This window comes from Loxodonta africana, chromosome 20 (assembly GCF_030014295.1).
Source record: "Loxodonta africana isolate mLoxAfr1 chromosome 20, mLoxAfr1.hap2, whole genome shotgun sequence".
Taxonomy (NCBI): domain Eukaryota; kingdom Metazoa; phylum Chordata; class Mammalia; order Proboscidea; family Elephantidae; genus Loxodonta; species Loxodonta africana.
The window spans coordinates 71,968,534-71,988,940 of record NC_087361.1 but is presented as its reverse complement, the minus strand read 5'-3'; the positions used below and the strand labels follow the sequence as shown (position 1 = coordinate 71,988,940).

Below are 20,407 nucleotides of genomic sequence, written 5' to 3'. Positions count from 1 at the left end.
TAATAATTTTTGGATATTTATGTGTAAATGTCCTTTTGCCTGTTTTGGATTTTAGATATTTTTTGCATGAGGTTGATAGTAGTGATGATAGTGACTTTGTGCCCTCGGTATTGTGCTAGGAACTTTACATAATAGCTCTGTAATAATTCTTACCACCCTGCAAGGTAGGTGATACTGGTCTATTTTACGGGTGAGGAAACTGAATCAGTGAACTTACCCGAGGCCATACAGCAGGTAAATGGCAGGGCCAGGATCCTGACCCAGGTCTGTATATGTTCCTTTTGCTCCACCACAATGAAAAAGATCAGTCTCATTTTTCTTGTGACAGATGGTGGTAAAAGGGAGGCGGCAATGTAGATTTAAAAAAAGTAAAAGGGTATGTAAAACTGGGATTGTGGTATACCTTATCCCTAATCAGCTTGAGAGGTATATATAAGATTGATGAAGGAGACTTGTAAATATGTGTTTCTTTTTAATTAAAATGTAGAACAAACCAGGAAAGTTACTGCAGGAAGGAACCGAATTGTTAGAAAGGCATTTATTAGGCTGAAGGGCATTTGAAAAAACACATCCCATGTAGACTCCAGCCTCCTGAACCATAAGCAGTTAGTGACTGTCCTTCACTCCGCACTGCACTGTGCTGCCTCTGCTGCCGTCCTGTGTGCCCACAGCGGCCTGGCCTCTTGTCCCTGCAGAAATGCTGATGTCCTCCCGGTGATCGAAGGACTTACTGTAGGTGGTGCACTCTGAGAAGCTGGTCATGGGAGGCTTTTTTAAGAAGATAACCTGGCTGTTTGCTCTCCCTGCGCCGCACCCCCCCCCCCCCCCGCCGCCCCCGCCAGTTAACCAGTGAGCTGGGCATTAAGATGGTGTTCTTCTTCTGGGGGTAGTTGTTAGTATGAGCCAGACTACCAAATCTGGATGTTGTTTTTTCCTTACCAGTCTCTCTACCCCTAGCTATTTAAAGAGTATTCTTAGGAAGCATCTGCTTAATACTGCTGCTGGTCACCAGCTACAACTCAGCTTACCCCTCACTGAGGGTGGTACTAAAGCTGTTCACACAGAAAGTGAGTCTGGGTCGGTGAAAAACAGCATTTGGGCATTTAAATGCTAAAAAGGAACCAAAAAACCTAAGGGGGCAGCAAGCACCTTGCAAGTCTACAATCCAAAGTTGCCTCTTTGAGACAGGAGGAGAGAAGCACAGAGCCCCTAGCTCCTGAACTGAAGATCCATGAAACGGGAGGGAGTTGTCCCAGTGGATTGTATGTCCCCCATTTAGGAGTTACCTTTAAAAAGGAAGTGAAATAAATCTGACTTAATAATTGTGTTCTGACTCAACTTCTGGGTTTTTGTGTCAAACTCCATGGTAAGATGATAGATAAGATATTAGCTACTGCCTTCGCCGTCCTCTGAGCACAATATCGACAGTGCTTGGTGAAGTGTCTTACCAATGATGGCTATTGTGGCTTCAGTCTTCCCTCTGCATTGGCTGACTTACCTTTTCTAGACTGAGGATGATTCACATTTATTAGTAAAAAGGATGTGAAATGTCTCAGGGATTTCCTTTTGGTGAGAACCACAGACCACCTGGAGAAGAGTTGGAACTTCTGGATTACAGGTTAAAAATGGCTTTATAATTTTCACTTCCTTATATATATACATTGAGATTTTGCTCTGCGGGTCAGACAAGTCAAATAACACAAATTTAGCCTCACTTTTCATCCCCCAAATAAATCAGAATTATGCAGACTTACCTGCCTCCTTCCAAAGATGCAAGGAAACTAAGCCAAAAGGTGAATATTTTGGGGGAAAGGAAAATAAATAAATGAAAGCAAGGCTCAGTGTGTCACTGATTGCAATTACAGTGTCTGCTGCTGATACAAAAATGTGTGTACATCTGCAAATACATAGCTACTCATTGCACACACATAAATCTTCACACTTCTAGCAGTGCTTACCGGATAGTCTTAAAGGATTTGAGTAGGCACTGTGATGAATTTTCACAAACCAGACGCAAAAGATGCATTAATAGCTCCAGGGGACAGGGTAAGGAATAATTCAGGAAGATGGAGAGGTTTAGCTAAAATATGTCAGCCAGGAATTTCGGCATTTGAGACTCTTCATACTATGTATGTATGATAGACAAACACTTCGTTTTATAGTAACAGTGTTAGAAGAGCCAGGTTCCTGAAGGCAAGCAGCACAATTCACGGAAGTGCCTACTACAGAAATTTATCAGAATTTCAAGCTTCTCCACTGAAAAAATGGGCGGGCAAGAGAGCAGATTTGAAAGGTGACAAACCACTGGCAACAATTACAAGGCCAGGGTCAAACCAGTGGTTGATTAGGGACGGGTGACTTCCACAGGAGGGATGAGATGTGTGTCGCCCCCGGGGCCGCAGCTTCACGGGGAAGGATACTGGGTCCGGGTTCCTATTCCTGCTGGGTCAGACGCTGGCTCGCCCCCACCTTATAGGGACGCCCAAGGCCTCACCAACATGGCGAGCGTCGTCCAAGGCGCGCTCTGGTCACGTGCCGGGCCGGGTAGCGCCCGGGGCAGGAGGCGTGGCCTCGGGGGTGCGGCCTTGGCCTATGGCGTGGGAGGGGCGGGGCCTCGGGGCCGAGCGCTCCGGCGGCGGAGGCTGCGGATAGCTGGGCGCCAGCTCTGCTCTCCAGGACGTGTCCGGCTCCCCCGGTCGGGGGCGGCTCCCCGCTGCCGCCGTGCCGCGCTGCCCGGCCTTCGGTGATTACAGGCAGGTGAGCACCCAGAGCCTGGGTTTGGGGAAAGGCTGCCTCATTTTCCCACCTCCAGCCCTCTCCCCCGATAGTTGGGGTAGGGGTCCCTGTCTTGAGCGCCTTGGGGAACAGCCCCTTTGACTTCGATGTGTCATCTTTGGAGGTATCGCTACTGCTCCCTCCGCGGTCCCTCCTCGGCCTTTGCAGTGCCCTGTGCCCTTGGGTGTGAGAATGGGGGCGATGCCCGATTTGCGGGGAGGGCGTGGAGTTTGCCCGTAGCTCCATCAGCTTCGGGGAAGGGGGCTGAGTTGGCGAGTCTCCCTATGGGAACTGGGTGGACTGCGCCTCCTTTTCCTCTCCAGGAGAGCCAGAGAAAAGCGCCTCTGAGCTCCTAAACCGGTTCCGCTCCTTTGGGTACGCTGGGGGCTGAGGTCTTCGCGCCTCCCGGGGGTCTTAATCATTACCTCGTTTCTCATAACACCCCCTGTTTACTGTCTCTAGCTCTCCGTTCCTGGAACTGCCGATTTCGGACGCTGCCAGAGATGCCCCATCTCCGCAGTGCCAGAGCGGTGGGGTGAAAGGAGTGGCCAACCTGAGGCCTGGTGGGAGTGGGGGTGGGCGCAACAGGAAAAAGGGGCTGGCAGAGAGATTCCTGAACGGGAAGAGTGGGAGTGGGCAGCTTACTTTAAGCCACGCAGCAGGGATGTTTTCCGGTCCGGATCCTGCCGGTTTTGATGGTGGGTGGGAAGAGAGAGGCCGGGTTGGAGGACTTGGAGATGTGGTGTGGGTGGTTTTCTTTGGGAGGGAGGAGGGATCCAGGACAAGGTGCCACTAGGTGCTGATGTCATCTTTGAGGAGCGGTGTGCTGGTAGTGTCCATTAGAGCGGTAGAGGAGTTGGGCTGCAGTTTTGCTGCTCTGTGTGGGGAGCAGGTGGTTAAGGAGGAGGCCCTGCTTAGCATGGAGATCCCCAACTGGTGTGGGCTTAAAGGGGCCCCTCCAGGAGCCAGGTTGCAGGGACTGCCTTCAGTCCTTTGTAGAGTTGTTGGAACTGGCACTTAGAACTTTGCTTAGCATCTAGCAAACTTTTAATGGGCACCTGCTATATGCCAGACAGTATTAGGTGCTGGGTCTTCTGAAGGCAATTTAGGGGCATGGGGCAACTGAAAGGTACCCCGTATTAGGTACCCCTGTGTGTAACATCCCCCGCAGCACACAATTTTTTACATCACTGCTGGATTGGAAAAAGAAAGACAGAGCCTGTCTGCATGCTGTCAAACAGTTGTCTGAACTGGATTCCAGCTCACCTTTCACACCACTCTTAACTGGCCAGGTAGTCCCAGGGGAGGTGCTTTGGCAAAAAGGACAGTTGGAGTGATTTTCCCTTGGTTATTTTCAAGGGTTTTGTCCTGAGGCCTGAGGAGGCTGGATAAATGGTATCTCAAAGGAATGCGATGTTGAATAAGCTCCAGGGTTATTGGGGGCCAAGAATGCGCTGGAACCCCGCATGGAGGAGTTGCCATCTCCGGGAGATGGCAGAGCGTGGGGGAGAGGGCGTGGACAGGAAAGCTCATCCAGTGGTGTCTGAGTGCGTGCTGCTGAGCAGTCTCATGATGTCAGAGTGTGGCGTGTCTGCTCTCGGGCAGCTGGGTTGTCAGGAGGGCTTGGAGGGGCAGGGCCAGGCAGGGCAGGTGGCCAGGTTCCTGGGTCACCCTCTAAGTTGACTGCTGAAATCTTAGAAAGAGTTGTCAGGGATTGTTTGTGGGTCCTCCAAGGAAGAGAGCAGGGCTGGAGCTTGGGGAGAGGATGAGGAGTCAGGCTGTGGTGATGATGAGGCAGGGGTGAAAGTTCAGTGGGGCCAGGGAACTGGGTGCTGTGCTGAGGGGCCTTTAAGATATGGGGGAGCTAGCCGAGACATTTTTATGCCAGGGATACTCTCCCTGGGGCTTTAGGCCAAATGTGTTGGGTCTGGTGGATAGGTTGCCATAGAAACAAGGTGTGGTGACTGGCATGGATGTTTGTGTGTGTTGTGTGTGGTGTGTGCGTGTGCATGTGCTCCGAGTACTGGAGAGGGGGAGTTGGTGGGGAGTGGCAGGCCTGAGGGAATGAAAGCTGCCTCAGAGTCTGGGTCCCAGGTACAGAGCTGGGAGAATAGGAGAGAAGGGAGTGCGATCAGAGGAGGGAGGGGCAAGTGTGTATTGCAGCCACATGAAGTCACCATCTGTCCCCCACTCTGGCCTGCTATCTCGTTGACCTATAATTAGCTCTGGAGGGCATGTGGTGCTGGCTTGCACAAGTGTGGCACTTTAGGTGGCTGGCGGAGCAAAGAATACTCTGAGGTGCTGTGGTACTCAGCATACTCCGAGCAGGGCTGCTTTTAGGGGACCTCCAGCACTTCCTGTCCTGGGAGGGGCCTGAGGGAACTCAGAGTACACAGAGTACACAGAGCTGGTGGGGGGAAGAAGCTATGGGGGAAGACGCTGTGATCCGCGATGGTCCAGAACTCCAGGGCCGGGCAGGGCCTAAGGAGCTCCTGCTCGCCAAGCCCCTCGTTCACCAGCCGTGCGTGAAGCAGGACTCCTGCCTAGCTCACTGCTCTGCTTTCTGAGAGGCTTGGCTCCTGCAGCCCCTGCACCTCCCTCAAGTGTCTTCTAGTCTCCCAGATGAAGTCACTTCTAGCACAGTGCAGCTTCCTGCCTTCAGGAGTCAGGGGCTGAAAGGCCTTGGCTGGGCCACTCCATTCTGAGAGAGCTGGAGGAGAAACTGTCACCGGTTCATTCAGTTGGTCCTACTCCAAGTTAGGCTCAGCACTGACCCCAGGCTGTGCCAGGGGTGAGTGTCTGGTCACAAGCCACTCTGTATTGCTCTTAAAGGATTTGGTGTGTATCTGTGTTTCCTCAAGTAGACAGTGAACTTCTTGAGGGTTGAGATTGTATATTACATGCCTTTTGTATGCATAAGGATTCGTAGCTCAGTGTTGGATTCATGGAAATCATTTGGTCAGTGCTCGTTGGATTGAATTGAATTGAAGAGGCCTGTCTTCTGGTCCCCTGGGTTCAACGAAGCAGGGCCTCTTTGCAACTAGAGATATTTAGCCTACAGCAGGGAAGTCTCTGGGAACCCAGTACAGTGGTGTCACACCTCGGTGGAGGAATTAGGTTCTATAAAGGCAGTACCTAAAGTGGAAACCCCTTAAGTCTCCCATAAAGCATAGCATGCAGGTTTAGGTTTATAACCCTGAATAATAGTTTTAATGAATGAATATAATATACATTACATATTAATTGTCTTTGTATGTACGGTATGCATTATTGTACGGTGATTGAAAAAGAGTACACATGCAAAGTATATTTAAAACATAACTAATCATATTATGTGATTATCACATTATAATATAATTATAGTTACATATCAGATAAAATAGCTGGTTTGCATCTAGAGGCCTTTATGGTTTATTTTGCTCAGACAGCACAGTTGAATTCTCATAAATCAAATGCATTTCTGAGTGACTTTGGGACTATTCTGATAGTTAACTGTCATTTCAAATGGGAGATAGATTTTGGTTCAGTTTAAGAAACAGCTTCCTTAAGAACACTGGAAAGGGCTTCCTTGTTTAGTAGGGAGCTCCTTGTTCCTAAGGATAATCAAGACTGAACTGTGCAGCTAAAGATACCAGGGAAAGATTAGTCCAAAGGACTAATGGACCACATCTATCACGGCCTCCACCAGACTGAGTTCAGTACAACTAGATGGTGCCCGGCTACTGGCACTGACCGCTCTGACAGGGATCACAATAGAGCGTGCTGGACAGAGCTGGAGAAAAATGTAGAACAAAATTCTAACTCACAAAAAAAGACCAGACTCACTGGCCTGACACAGACTAGAGAAACCCCAAGAGTCTGGCCCCTGGATACCTTTCTAGCTCAGTGATTAAGTCACTCCCGAGGTTCACCCTTCAGCCAAAGATTAGACAGGCCCATAAAATAAAACAAGACTAAAGGGGCGCACCAGCCCAGGGGCGAGGATTAGAAGGAGGCAGGGACGGGAAAGCTGGTAATAGGGAACCCAAGGTCGAGAAGGGAGAGTGTTGACCTGTCATGAGGTTGTTAACCAATGTCATAAAACAATATGTGTACTAACTGTTTAATGAGAAACTAGTTTGTCCTGTAAACCTTTTTCTAAGGAACAATTGAAAAAAAAAAAAATACTGTCAGAGTTGTTATGCAAAGAACTCCCACACAGGACAGGGCTTCAAATGCTGAGAACTTGCATTTCCATCCCAGATAGACTGAATCAGAATCTGAATTTTAGCAAGATGCCTGGGTGATTCTTATGTACGGTAAATCTTGAGAACCACTTCTCTACTAGTGGTTCTTAGAATTGGTCCCTAACCAGCAGTGTTATCATCACCTGAGAACTTGTTAGACATGCGAATTCTCAGCAGGGGTTTGAACCAAACAAGTTCAAAGCTGTGCTCCCACACAGGTTGCAGAGTTAGTCTGCATGACCTCAGAGAGCCCTTTGAACTAGGCATATGCAGTCAGGTGGGAGGTAGGGGGGGTAGGGTTGGGCCCCTGTAGAGGTGGACTCTCGCTTGGGTTAGAGGAGAGCTGCTGAGAGCTTTGGGTGGAGGGCCAGGCCAGTGGGCATTCTGGGAGACCCAGGGGGTGGCCCCAGCCATCTCTTATGGACATGAAACCCTGGGCCCTGGAGACCCTGCAGTGCAGCCCTGGTGGGTAGGGCCAAGTTCCTTGACCTTAGCTCACATTAGTCCAGTTGTAGAAAAAAACCCAGTACCCCAAAATTTTGACCCTTGTTCAGAGTAGAGCACCTGGAACAAGAAGAGTTTTCACTCTTTCATTATCCCTGTCCCTCGCCCGTCTCCCTCCTACACAGGTTCAAGATCGCACAGGCACTTAAGCTCTCTCTGACCAGTGATTACGCCGTCATAGTCGTACATACATGCACAAGCTTGCATGATGCTCATGTGTTTTTATGACCCATGTGCTCTCATGATACCCAAATGCATGCGCTTATATGACTACACACATTCACTCTTATGATTGTGCACACGTGTGCACACACAGTCTCATGACCCACATACATTCACTTTTATGACTGCGCACACATGTGCACACACACGCAGTCTCTTGACACACACACACAGTTCTCATCCTGGCATACACTCATGACCACACACACACACACACACACACACACACACTCGTGACTCACTCACTCACTCTCACTCATACACATGCTCTCACAACCCCATTCTCATGACTATATTCTCTTTCTCTCCTTCTCTCTGACCACCACCCATGTACACCACACAGCCTCATGGCTGCACACTTAGATATTCTACTGCACGAATACATCAGATCCCCCCTCCACACACACACATTCTCCCATTTGTAACTACACACTAACACACACAAAACACTTTTGTGACCACTTACGCATGCACGCCTTTTATGACACCTGCGTTTCTCTGGGAAGTTCCGAGTACTCTGGACCTTTCCTGCCCTGGCGCGCAACAGCACTTCCCTCTGGTGTTCTGATTCCCCCGGGCAGTCCTGTTCTCTGGTAGGTGCTGGCTGCCTAATGGGATGGGCTGATCTGCTGAAGCAACAACTTCTGAGCCTTTGTTTTTAGTAAACACCAGAGGACCCGGTTTACTATTTGTCATACATGGAGCTTTAGTTTTGAAAGCATTTTTTCTTCTTTTTTTTTAATTGTACTTTAGATGAAGGTATATAGAGCAAACTAGCTTCTCATTAAACAATTAGTACACATTTAGTTTTGTGACATTGGTTGCCAACCCCACGACATGTCAGCACTCTCCCCTTCTCAACCTTAGGTTGTCGTTACCAGTCTTCCTGTCCACCCCCCGCTTCTAATCCTTGCCCCAGGGCTGGTGCGCCCCTTTAGTCTCGTTTTGTTTTATGGGCCTGTCTAATCTTTGCCTGAAGGGTGAACCTCAGGAGTGACTTCATTACTGAGCTAAAAGAGTGTCCAGGAGGCCATACTCTAGGGGTTTCTCCAGTCTGTGTCAGGCCAGTGAGTCTGGTCTTTTTTTGTGAGTTAGAATTTCGTTCTACATTTTTCTCCAGCTCTGCCCAGGATCCTCTATCGTGATCCTTGTCAGAGCAGTTGGCAGTGGTAGCCAGGCACCATCTAGTTGTGCTGGACTCAGTCTGGTTAATTTTGAAAGATTTCTGTTCTTCAGATACACCACACTTACTACTTTGTTTTTCCTTTTGCAAACGTTATTTGAAGACATAAATAAATGTTAACCAGTGGCTCTGATTAGCAGGAGATGGGTAGGGTCATTGTACTTAATGATGTAATTTCAGCAAAAGCTGTGTGCTATGTTCAAAATGTACAGCCTTATATCTTGGTTTGGGTTAATATATGCTGTCTAGGGTGCACAAGGTTACTGTGCTTGTCTGCTAACCAAAAAGGTTGGAGGTTCGAGTCCACCCAGAGGAGCCTCAGAAGAAAGACCTGGTGATTTGCTTCCGAAAAACCAGCCATTGAAAACCCTATGGAGCACAGTTCTGCTGTGACACACATGGGGTCACCATGAGTCAAAACTGACTTGATGGCAACTGGGTTATTAGACATTTAGAATATGGAAATAGTTGGTGAGCCGTGCATGGTACCTGTGTAGCCCTCCCAAATGTATTGCTCTGTTGTGTGGATTTGCTGCCTCTCTGAAAGGTGTGTTTATTTTAGCAGGGATCTTCTGTGGACAATACTTTAAACCAGGGATTTTCCAGCCTCTTCTTCGACTTGAACCCTTTTGTACAAATACAATCTTAATCAGATGTCTGGTAAAACTGACAGATTTGGACTTGATGGGATTATAGTAAGAAAAGAGAGATAGAACCCTTTTGTATCTGACTCATCTCTTCCCACTTTTTGTCCCCAGACCAAAAAAAAAAAAAAAACCAGTTGCTGTTGAGTCGATTTTGACTCGTGGCAAGCCTGTGTATGTAGTGTAGAACTGCTCCATAGGATTTTCAAGGTCGTGACCTTTCATAAGCAGATCGTCAGGCCTTTCTTCCGAGGTGCCTCTGGGTGGGTTCATAGTACCAACTTGTCAGCTAAAAGTTAATCATTGAACTGTTTGCACCACCCAGGGACTCCCCAGGCCACCCCTAAAGGTACACTATCGTAAAGCCCAGCTTACAAATCCCTGCCTTCACTGAAAGAAGCAGTAATTTTGGCTATTTTGGAAGAGGAGTTATTTTGGGGTACACAGAGGCTTGTAGTTCTCCTTTTCCCACTAGGCGTTGACATCTGTGCTAGTGAAGGTGACCACATGGTCAGGTGAGTCCAGAACAGCCCCAGACTACACCTGTGTCCACATGTAATTGTTAGCAGTGTCACCATTCACTCTCAAAAAGGTCCTGGTTTAGACAGTAAATTTTATGATAGGCCACGTTTTGGGAAGAGATGGCCCATATCTGTCTCCTGGGCATAGCTGGAGAGATGGGCTCTGTAGGCTCAGGCCCAGGGAAGCCTGTCAGACCAACAGATGCCTCCTCCTGGGTCCGCCTGAACGTAATGGGCAGTAGAAGGTTGAGTGGCCAGGCTGGCAGCTGTGATCACCTGTGCTTATTTAGCATTTCTACTTCCTAAGACAGGTCCATGTCCGTTATCTCCCTTGACACTCATGACAAAGGACATGAATAGAGTGGGTTATGTGTCGTGGGCTTCATTTTACAGATTTGGGAACCCGAAGGCCAGAGAGATGAAGTTTCACCGCTGATCTCTTAGGGGAACCCAGAGAGCTGGATGCTGTTGAGGAGACTTGTGGCCAGCAGTGAGAAACTGCAAGAAGAGCCTTTTCAAGAGTCTTTTCTCTGGGAAGGGCCTCCTGTAGCCATAATGGATTTTTAATATTCTTATTGTACCTAGAATGGGCTTAGCCTTGAAGTGCTTAGGGAACCTAGGATGCCAAGAGTCAACCTTACTGACTGTTTGCCAGGCACTGACCTAAACACTTTACATAGGTTAACTCTGTTAATCTTCACATTGGCTCTCTAAGGTGGGTAGTGTTGTCATCCCCATTTCACAGACAGGGGAACAGACTCAGGTTAAGAGTGGCATGAGTAGTCAGTAAAGGAGCCAGCACTCAGACCCATCAGCCTGCCTCAGAGTCTGCCTTTCCAGATAGGAGTGGCCCCGACTTGCTCTCAAGAAGCTTGCATTTTCAGAGGGTACAATATTTCCAGGCCTCTTCCTAGGCCTTGAGCCCATTTTTCCTATTTTGGAGTTCCCCTTCTTTAAAGTTGACTAGGGATGGACTTTGTAGAAGTGGCACCAACCACATATGCGTTCAGTTCCATGTATGTAGGACCTTGTGTTAGAGGGTTGGGGCTTCCAAAGAGGAGTAGGTTATAGTTCTTACCCTGGAATCTACAGAGGGGTCAACCTGGTGGAACATAGTACCATAAACCAAACCAAAAAAACAGTTGCTGTTGAGTTGATTCTGACTCATGGTGATCCCATGTGTGTCAGAGTAGAACTGTGCTCCGTAGGATTCTCAATGGCTGATTTTTCAGAAGTAGATCACCAGGCCTTTCTTTCAAGGTGAATTTGAACTGCCAACCTTTTGGTTAGCAGCTGAGCGCTCAAACATTTGCACCAACTAGGCACCCCAAGTACCGTAACCCATTGCCGTCAAGTCGATTCTGACTCATGGTGACCCTATGAGTCAGAACTATACTAGAACTGCTCCGTACGGTTTCCAGGGAGTGTCTGGTGGAATTGAACTGCTGACCTTTTGGTTAGCAGCCATAGCTCTTAACCACTGTGCCACCAGGATTTCTAAGTACTGTAAAGAGAGGTATACATAAACAGCCATGCTGGTTCAATGGAAGGACAAATCTTACCTATTAGGGGACTCAGAAAGGTTTCGTGGAGGAAGTGGTCTTTGAGATGAACTTAGGCTGATGATGAAAAGTTCATTAGACTGACATGGAAAGGGAGATGAGAGGCTGGCCAGGTGAGGAACATGCTAGAAGAACATGAGTGATCAAGGTGGCCCCTGGAGCACGGCAATGAGGAGGGCTAGGGAGTGGCTGTGGCGGAGGCTGGACTGGGCTTTTGGAAGAGAGGGTTAGTGAGGGCAGGTCTTCTTAGGGTGATCAGCTGGACAGGGAGGGGGACAGGAGAGGAGGAGACGCTTCTGGGTCAGAGGGCAGGAGAGGTGGGCAGCCTGAGAGGGTATGGGCTGCTGGACGACTTCAGCTCCACTGGGGGGGATAGTATCTGAGGGGAGCTGGGAGTGTGTTCTGCTTCTGTACTGGGATGTAGGGTGGGGTGGGGTAGGAACTCGGTGGGTGGGGGACTGCTTAGACCTTGGTAAGGAGCCAGCTATGAGTTGGGGGGTGGATTTGGGTGAGTGGTGAATGGAGCCTTGGAGATAGGTCACTTCCTGTGGGGACATGGCCAGTTCATGGCCATGATGGCTGCTCTGCAGAGGCTTTCCCCCAGGCTAGAGGAGGAGAGGTAGAGGGTGAAGGTGAGCTGTCCTTGGGCCACCATTACCCTGGATGACAGGCACGAAGGGCCCAGCCTCCTAGGTTCCCTGGAGGAGGCATGACGCCTGAAGGAATCGTAGTCACTCTTCCTTCTCCTTCCTCCCCTACCCTTCTTTGGGGTCAGACAGACTGGAATTGACTCTTAGTTTTTCTTCTTACTAGCTATGTAGACTTGGGTACATGACTTTGAGTCCCAGTTCTTACGTCTGTAAAATGGGAACAATTACAAGGAGTTGTGAGGATTCAAATACGTTAATATATGTCAACTGACAGTACAGCGCCCAGCACGTGTTGAATATTGGATAAACCATAGCTGCTATCATATTCATTACACTTTCCAGGATGGCCACCCCTCTCCCCATTTCCTCAGGCCTTCACCCTTCCTCCAACTAAGCCTGTGTATGACCCTCCTCCTTTTCTACCTCTGAGCTCTGAAGGGGCTCCCTCTGTGTGGCTCCCCCTTGGCCTGGCTCATGGCCCACTCAGACATGAGCACAGCGCCCAGCAGCTTTGGCCTGGCCCTCCGGCTTCTGTGGAGCTGGCAGCTTTGCCCTTGCAGATCTTTCTGGTGGGGGCTGCCATCTGGTAGGGCAGTAGGGAGCCTGGCATGTGTGTGTGCAGCCAGCCAGGGCATCAGACCCATCCCTCCTGTCTGTTAGAAGATGGGGGTGACTTTTAGGAAGCCAAAGATGCCTCTGACTTTGCCTCTTCCCGTGTTTATGAAGCCCAGAGACCTACTTTCCGCCGGAGCCCCTCCTCATCGCACACACACTCACACCACTCCCTCTCGAGCCTCTTCCTCCCTTTCACAGCCTGCCCACACTGCTCACTGCTGTAGGGCCCCTGGAAGTGCTTGCTTTGGGGGCCGACAGCTTTCGCCTCTGAATCAGGACCTGTGAGTGTTACTTAGAAGTTGTGCAGGAGTTGAGGAGGCTTCTGCTAGGCTGAGATGATAATTGTGCTATTTAAAGACAGCCCTGGAGCGAGCAGGAGCCAGGTGTCCTGACGTGGCTGCCCTGGAGCTCCCTTCTGCCCACTGTGCATGGGGCGGGGGTAGGAGGTCCTGGCCAGTTATCTCTAGGGCATCTGCCTGGCACCCCTCTCCAGGCTGATCTTCAACCTGCTCATCGTGATGCCATTTGGCCAGAGGAAGTGGAATTGCTACCTGGCACTTGGCTTGGAGGGAGTCTGGGGAAGGGCTGGTGGCACTGAAGGCAGCTTCCCAGCTGCCGGAATCACCAGGTGACTCAGAGGTGAAAGCTGCCAGCCCAAAGCAAGCACTTGCAGGGGCCCCAGTGAGGAGCGTGGGCAGGCTGTGAAAGGGAAGAACCTCCCAATGGGCGGCCTGAGGTCCTATTTTCCCTCCTGAAACTTCCCAGCTCTTCTCTTGTAGGGAGCTTTAAGAACTCCACACACAGGCCCACCTTTGTTCAACACTGAGGTGATCCATAGAATATCAGTTGCCGGTCAAGTCCACCCCAACTCATGGCAAGCCCGTGTGCGTCCGAGTGGAACTGGGCTTCACCGGGTTTTCAATTATTTTTTGGAAGTAGACCACAGGGCCTTTCTTCTGAAGTGCTTCTGGGTGACCTTGAACCTCCAGCCTTTCGGTTAGCAGCAGTGCGCATTAACTGTTGGCGCCACCCAGGGACTCCAAGGTAATCCATATTCCCCTGCAATTGTAGGATGCTTTCTGTTTTTCAAAGCTTTGCTCATCCATGGGCTTGGCCCTCTAAGATGGCAAAGCAGGGGTCATAGGTTTCATCTTACAGCAGAGGCCTTAGTAGGGTGGCCAGCCCACGGTCACCCAGCTGACCCGTGGCAGAACTGCAACCCAGGCCCCCTAAATCCCAGCTCTGGGTGTCTTTCTGTACACTACACCACGAGCTGCCTGGGGATTTGACTGACAGAGGTCCTTCCCAGGGTAGCTGAGCTCTGGTGCACCCTCTTGTCCAAAGCTCAGCCTCTACCACCTGGGGCCTCTTCCCCAGCCTCCAGCCTGGCCTCCTTGCTGGTCTCTCATTTCTTCATGGCATGTGTGTGTGTGTGAGTGTGGTAGTGGTGGTGGGGGATGAGGGATGTGGGCCTGGGAATTGGTTAGCTTGGAGAAATATTGTGGGGCCATGTGGCCTTTCCGCTACAGTGGGAGGTGGAAACCTCCAGGCCTGGAACATTCAGGGTGAAGGGGCCTGGGCACAGTGTGTGGTAGAACCAGAGAAATTGCTATTAGCATCAGCGAGGTGGTAGCCCTGGCAAGCTTCGGGTAGCAGTCCCCCCCCCCCCCACTCTGTTCCAGCTGCTCTGCAGGGCAGCGTGGTGCGTGTGGGCTGCCCTGGCAGCAGTGGTGTGTGGGTGGGTGGGGTGCAGACCAGGCATTGTAGCGTCTTGGGACCCTGCCCTCCATGTGGCTATTCAGCTTGGGGAAAGGACCCTCTTGACCAAGCTTCATGTCTGGTTTCTGTCTGGGAGCATGTGCGTGGTCACATATGTATATGTCCTTAGTTTCCATGTTCCTGGGTCTGCCTGTGTGTGTGTGCGCGCGCGCGTGCGCATGCGCGTGCATGCCTGCTTGAACTACTGGGTAATGGCTGACAGTGTGAGGTCCTGGAATTCTCAAGCTAACACTAACTTTCATGCTATCCAGGCCCCACATTCCATCTCAGCCCCCTCTTAATGCCACCATTTCAGCGCCATGGGGTGGGGTGACAGGGGGATGCAGCAGTGGGGAGAGGCTTGGCCCTTTTCTGGTTCCCCTGTTGGGTTCAGCCCTGCCACATGCGGGGGTGGGGTTCCAGTGTCTGACCTCTCACTCACACTGGGCCCCTGCCTCATGCCCCCCGATCCTCCCAGTATGCCTGGTATTCCAGGCCCCTGAGGGGCAGCAACCCTACATCTCGCATGGGGGAGGGGGAGGGTAAGGGGGAGGAAGGAAGGTCCCATCATGGAGCATGTCCACATGCCCATCACTGCGCTGGACCTTTATATTCCTTCTGTCACGGAGTGAGAGACAGCTCCCTCCGAAAACTGACTAAAGTTGTGGCCTTCCATCACGGCCGGGGAAATTGGAAGCTGGCAGTAGGCACAAAATTCTCCACTGTGCGGTGCCTTCCTCCATGCACCTTCTTTTGCCCTAACCTGTGCCAGGCTCTAGGCATCACTGGGTCCAGGCTGTGCACATGCTACCCCCTCCATGGTGACTCTGGCAGAGCCAGCAGGGAGTAATAACACAGAGGGATCAGATTCCCCACTGGCTCAGCCCTGGGTTCCTTCCCATCATTTGGTCCCTGCTCCAGTCCAGAGGAGGCAGGCTATGCACTCAGCGTGGAAGGCTGCTGCCTGCCAGGCCTGAGCACGCTGCTCCTTGGCAGGCTTCAGAAATGGGGACTGACTCAGCCAGCGCCTCCTCCCTGAGTGATGGGCCTTGTGGCAGGCAGGGTTCTCTGCCTGTCCCTGTGTCCAGCCGGTGCCTCTCTAAGGAGCTATGTTGTGCCAACGTTCAGGGCAGAGGCTACTCTGTTTTCTGTGACCCCAGGAGTCCAACCAGTGTGGATTCCTAAGAGCCTCTTAACCCCTAGGAATCTGTTAACCCCTTCTGTACTTGCCTTGGCCTGAGTGTGGGGGAGGGGCTAGAGATCCCTATTTCCTCCTCTCCCACCCTCCCACCGCCAGGTCTCTGGAGGACTCTGGGCAGCCTGCTGGCTGCTCCCCTACCACTGACTGAATCATTTCTATATTTGGCCAGCGAGCCACGTGGGTGCGGGAACCACTGCGGCTGTACTTCTGACAGCTGGGGGCGGGGGGACGGAGGCGGGCAGGGGCTGCAGGCAGCAGAGGCTTCAGAGCTAAGGAAGGCACCCTCTGAGTGAGTAAGCCTGGAGTAGGGGCCTGTGCCAACCTCTCCCTCTCCCCCCACATTCCAGTCCAGGTCCCCATCTTCCCCTCCCCCCCCCGGACACCCTTTTTCTGCTGCTCCTCACATCGGTCTTTTTTCCCACAGACCAGGTCAGGCTGGACTCACTGCCCTCCAGAAATGACGGGTGTTGCTAGACCCAGCTGGAACCCTGCCAGGCTCCAGCACTCAGTTTAAGAGTACTCTTTAAGCCCTGGCATCCCTGCCTGTCATGGCCACGCTTGGCTGCTGCCCGCTTGTCTGGGGACACAGGGCACCCAGCCCCAGTCCTGAGAGGTTAAGCCAGGCCTTTTGGCTCCATTCCACGGGGGCCTTTGGGGCACCAGGCCCCTTCCAGAGCAAGAGCAACTGATGCCATGGGAGAAGCTCCTGTCCACCCATCCACCCACCTGGCACTGCCCGCTCTGAGACCCACAGGCTGGGTCCCACTGGAGGTACTAACCCTGTGAACCCCTCCCTGCCCCCCGACACTGAGAAGGCCCTGCCTACCCCCAACCATGTGTGAGGTGATGCCCACAATCAACGAGGGAGACCCTCTGGGGCCCCCCCATGGCGCCGATGCTGACGCCAACTTTGAGCAGCTGATGGTGAACATGCTGGATGAGCGGGAGAAGTTACTGGAGTCCCTGCGGGAGAGTCAGGAGACCTTGGCAGCCACACAGAGCCGGCTCCAGGACACCCTGCATGAGCGGGACCAGCTCCAGCGCCACCTTAACTCTGCCCTCCCCCAGGTAAGGCCTCCCCTCCCCTTCCCCAGCCCAGCCTCCTCTGGGCCCTCAGCTCACTTACACAATTTGCATGTCAACGATTGGCATTCACAGAACCTTTACTCTCCTTTATCTTCCTACAAGTATCCTTCCCCTGTCACTCCCAAGCACCTTAGCCTGGAATTGGCTTCAGCTGGATGACATTTCATGCAGGAAGAAAACCCAGGCCTTGTGGTCAACTGCAGTGAGCCCAGGTGACCACCAGGTGGCACCCTAGACTGGAAAAGAAAGCTCAACCTGGCTGCTCCTATTCTTCCAGATGGGCGGGGGTGGGGGGGTGGGGGGGTGGGGGTGAGGAATGATAGGAAGTGGAGATAGGACAAGCCTTGCAGATCATCTAGTCTGGCTTCCTTATTGCACAGATGAAAAACCAAGAGATGTCACAGCAAATTACAGGCAGAAGTGAACGTAGAAACCAGGTATCTTGACACCTTGTCTCAAGCTCTTCAACGACACTATTACTAAAAAAAAAAAAAAAACTAGCAATCATATATCCATTGCCATAGAGTCGATTCTGACTCATAGCAACCCTGGAGGACAGAGCAGAGTTGCCCCATAGGGCTTCCAAGGCTGTAATCTTTATGAAAGGAGCCTTGGTGGCGTAGTGGTTGAATCGCTCAGGTGCTAACTGACATGTCTTCGTTCAGAACCCACCAGCTGCTCCTTGGGAGAAAGACGTGGCAATCTGCTTCCATAAAGATTACAGCCTTGGAAACCCTATGGGGCAGTTCTACTCTGTCCTATAAGGTTGCTATGAGTTGGAATCAACTCGATGGCAGTGGGTTGGGTTTTTAATCTTTACGGAAGCAGACTGCACATCTTTCTCCCACAGAGCAGCTGGTGGGTTCAAACCACAGACCTTACGGTTAACAGCCAATCTCTTAACCATTGAGCCACCACCATTGAGCCACCAGGGCTCCTTAGCAGTCGTATAACTAAAACCAAACCCATTGCTGTCGAGTTGATTCTGATTCATAGTGACTCTATGGGACAGAGTAGAACTGCCCCATAGGGTTTCCAAGGAGCACCTGGTGGATTTGAACTACCGACCTTTTGGTTAGCAGCCGAACTCTTAACCACTACGCCACCAGGGTTTCCAACAATCATATAAAAAAAAAAAAGCTACCGTTTATTGGTACTTCCTATGTGACAGGCGACTGTACTAAGCACTTTGCGTGGATCGCCTCACTAAATTCTCACAATGGCTATGAACTGCCATCTGCATTTTATAAGTAGTGAAATGAGAATTTGTAGAGATTAGTAAATGCTCATATCCACCCAGTTATCAGGTGGTGAAGGGAGGAATTGAACCCAGGCCTCCAGGGGCTGTGTCTCACCTCCCCACCACACTTTGTACTTCACCATGTTGGCTGGGAGCTCTCTGTTGCTTCCAACCTACCACTCATTTTGTAGACACCCCAGGGCAAAATACGTGCTAGAAGGAAGCAAAAAACCCAAAAAGCTTAAGGAAGCAGGAACCTGGGTTATCAGGTCCTTGGACCCTCTGCCTGTTGGTTGTCAAAGAAGGTATGTACTCAGCCTGGTAGTCAGGCCCAGAGAGGAGCAGAGTCTGTCTGTCTGTGACCACAGTGTGCACCCTGACTGCATGAATGGCTCTGCCCTCTCCACCTCCTTCTTACCAGGCACTGCACAGACTGCGGAGCCTACCCTGAATCTGTGTGCTGCTGGCATTGGGGAGGCGGCCCCGAGGAGCCAAACGGCTCAAGACTCAGCTCCTTTCCCAGTGTTGGGGGGAGAAGAGTTGGGGCTGGGCCTGGTTGGGTGAGTTTCCTTCCCAGAGCTCAGAAGTGATGGGAACAGAGTCTTGTGATGCTTTGTAGATAAGGATGGGGGCCCTAGTGAGGAATTGGGGTACATGAGGCTCTGAACAAGCCCGAGAGTGAATGGGTCAGTCCCTGTCCCCAGAGAGCTCACAGACTGGAAGGCAATAAACCAATGAAGAGAATACAGAGGAAGATGAGAGGCCTAAAAGGGTTGTTAAACCCGATGTGAGTGATAAAAATAGCTGCCTTTGATGGGCTTGTGCTAAGTGCTTTCTGAATCTTGGCTCATTTACACCTCATAGGGGCACTTGAGGTAGGACTCTGACTCTGTTTTGCACATTAGAGAACTGAGGTTCAAAGAGGTTAAGTAGCTTGTCCAAGGTCACACAGCTAAGGGGGAAGGCAGAACTGACCTTTGACCCCACACTTGCCTGTCTGCCCACACTGGAGGCTTCAAGAGGGCAGGGGCTATGTCTTCTTGCTGCTGTGTCCCAGTGCTTGGCACATGGTAAAAAAAACAAAAACCAAACCCATTACCTTCCAGTCGATTCCAACTCATAGCAACCCTATAAAACCGAAAAACCAAACCCAGTGCCGTCGAGTCGATTCCGACTCGTATCAACCCTATAGAACAGAGTAGAACTGCCACATAGAGTTTCCGAGGAGCACCTGGTGGACTTGAACTGCTGACATTTTGGTTAGTAGCTGTAGCACTTAACCATTACGCCACCAGGGTTTCCTGGCATGTGGTAGGTGCTCACAAATTTTGGGGGTTGAATGATGGGCTCCCAATTTAGTGCTCTTTGCCACTCTACAAAACAGTGTTCAGAGGAGGGAGAGAGCCCTCCAGCTGGGGTCTCTATCTGGGAAAGCCACATGAGGCTGTATCCTTTGAGATGGACTTCGAAAGATGGGTGTGATTTTATCAGGAGGTGACGCAGGGTTGGGGCTCTTCCGGGGAGGGAGCCCATTGAACAGAGATGTGGTATTAGGAGCTTGCTAGTGTTTGGAATCAGCAAGTGACCCAGATTGACTGGGCCTTAGGGTGTGTGGGAAGGAACTACGAGAGAGGTTTGGAAAGACAGGTCTGGGGCCTTGAAAACCAGGGTAAGAGGTTTTTGTTGAACTTTGAGGACAGTGTTGTACTTTGAGAGATGCTTTGGCAGCGGTGTGTCAGATGGGTTAGAGCTGGGCAGTGGGAAGGTGTCCTGGGGCGGGGAGACCAGGCAGGCCGCTGAGCTTGAGGGCCGAGGAGGAGAGAAGAGCAGTCCTTTGGTGGTGGTGTCATGGCTTGGGGCTGGGGTGTGCCTTTGAGTCCTGTCTCTGGGTACAAGTGTGTGCATGTGTGTGCATGTGTGTGCGCGCACGTGTCTGTGCATGTGTGTAAGCTGAAGGTGAAGCAGCATTGAGCCCAGGCCTAAACTTCCAAGGGTGAGATGCTTGACAACCTTTGGCTGTGGCCTTGGCAGAAAGGCAGTAATCAAGGAACAGGGTCAGAGGTCAGCCACTTCCCAGGCCCTGGCGTCTCTGGGACCCTTGTCCCCTTCCCACACCCCTCCTTACCTCCCTTAGCCTGATCTGAAGTGATAGGAGGGGATTGCGTTGGGAGTTCTTAGGTCATGAGTTGTTGGTATGTGAGAGAGGCTCCAGGTTAGGAG

At 51.2% G+C, this 20,407-nt stretch overlaps 1 protein-coding gene across 4 annotated transcripts in view; it reads left to right on the top strand.

Annotated features, from left to right (window-relative positions):
* The first annotated feature begins 77 nt into the window (after positions 1 to 77).
* PPFIA4 (PTPRF interacting protein alpha 4) overlaps positions 78 to 20,407 on the top strand; it is an 83,629-nt gene continuing 63,299 nt past the window's right edge. For 3 of the 4 annotated variants that reach the window (XM_064273372.1, XM_064273371.1, XM_064273369.1), the window contains exon 1: positions 78 to 16,929. In XM_064273372.1, coding sequence (XP_064129442.1) covers positions 16,696 to 16,929 — 234 coding nt within the window. In that variant the 5' untranslated portion in view covers positions 78 to 16,695. The remainder of the gene's footprint in view (positions 16,930 to 20,407) is intronic. The other variant, XM_064273370.1, reaches the window with a different exon arrangement.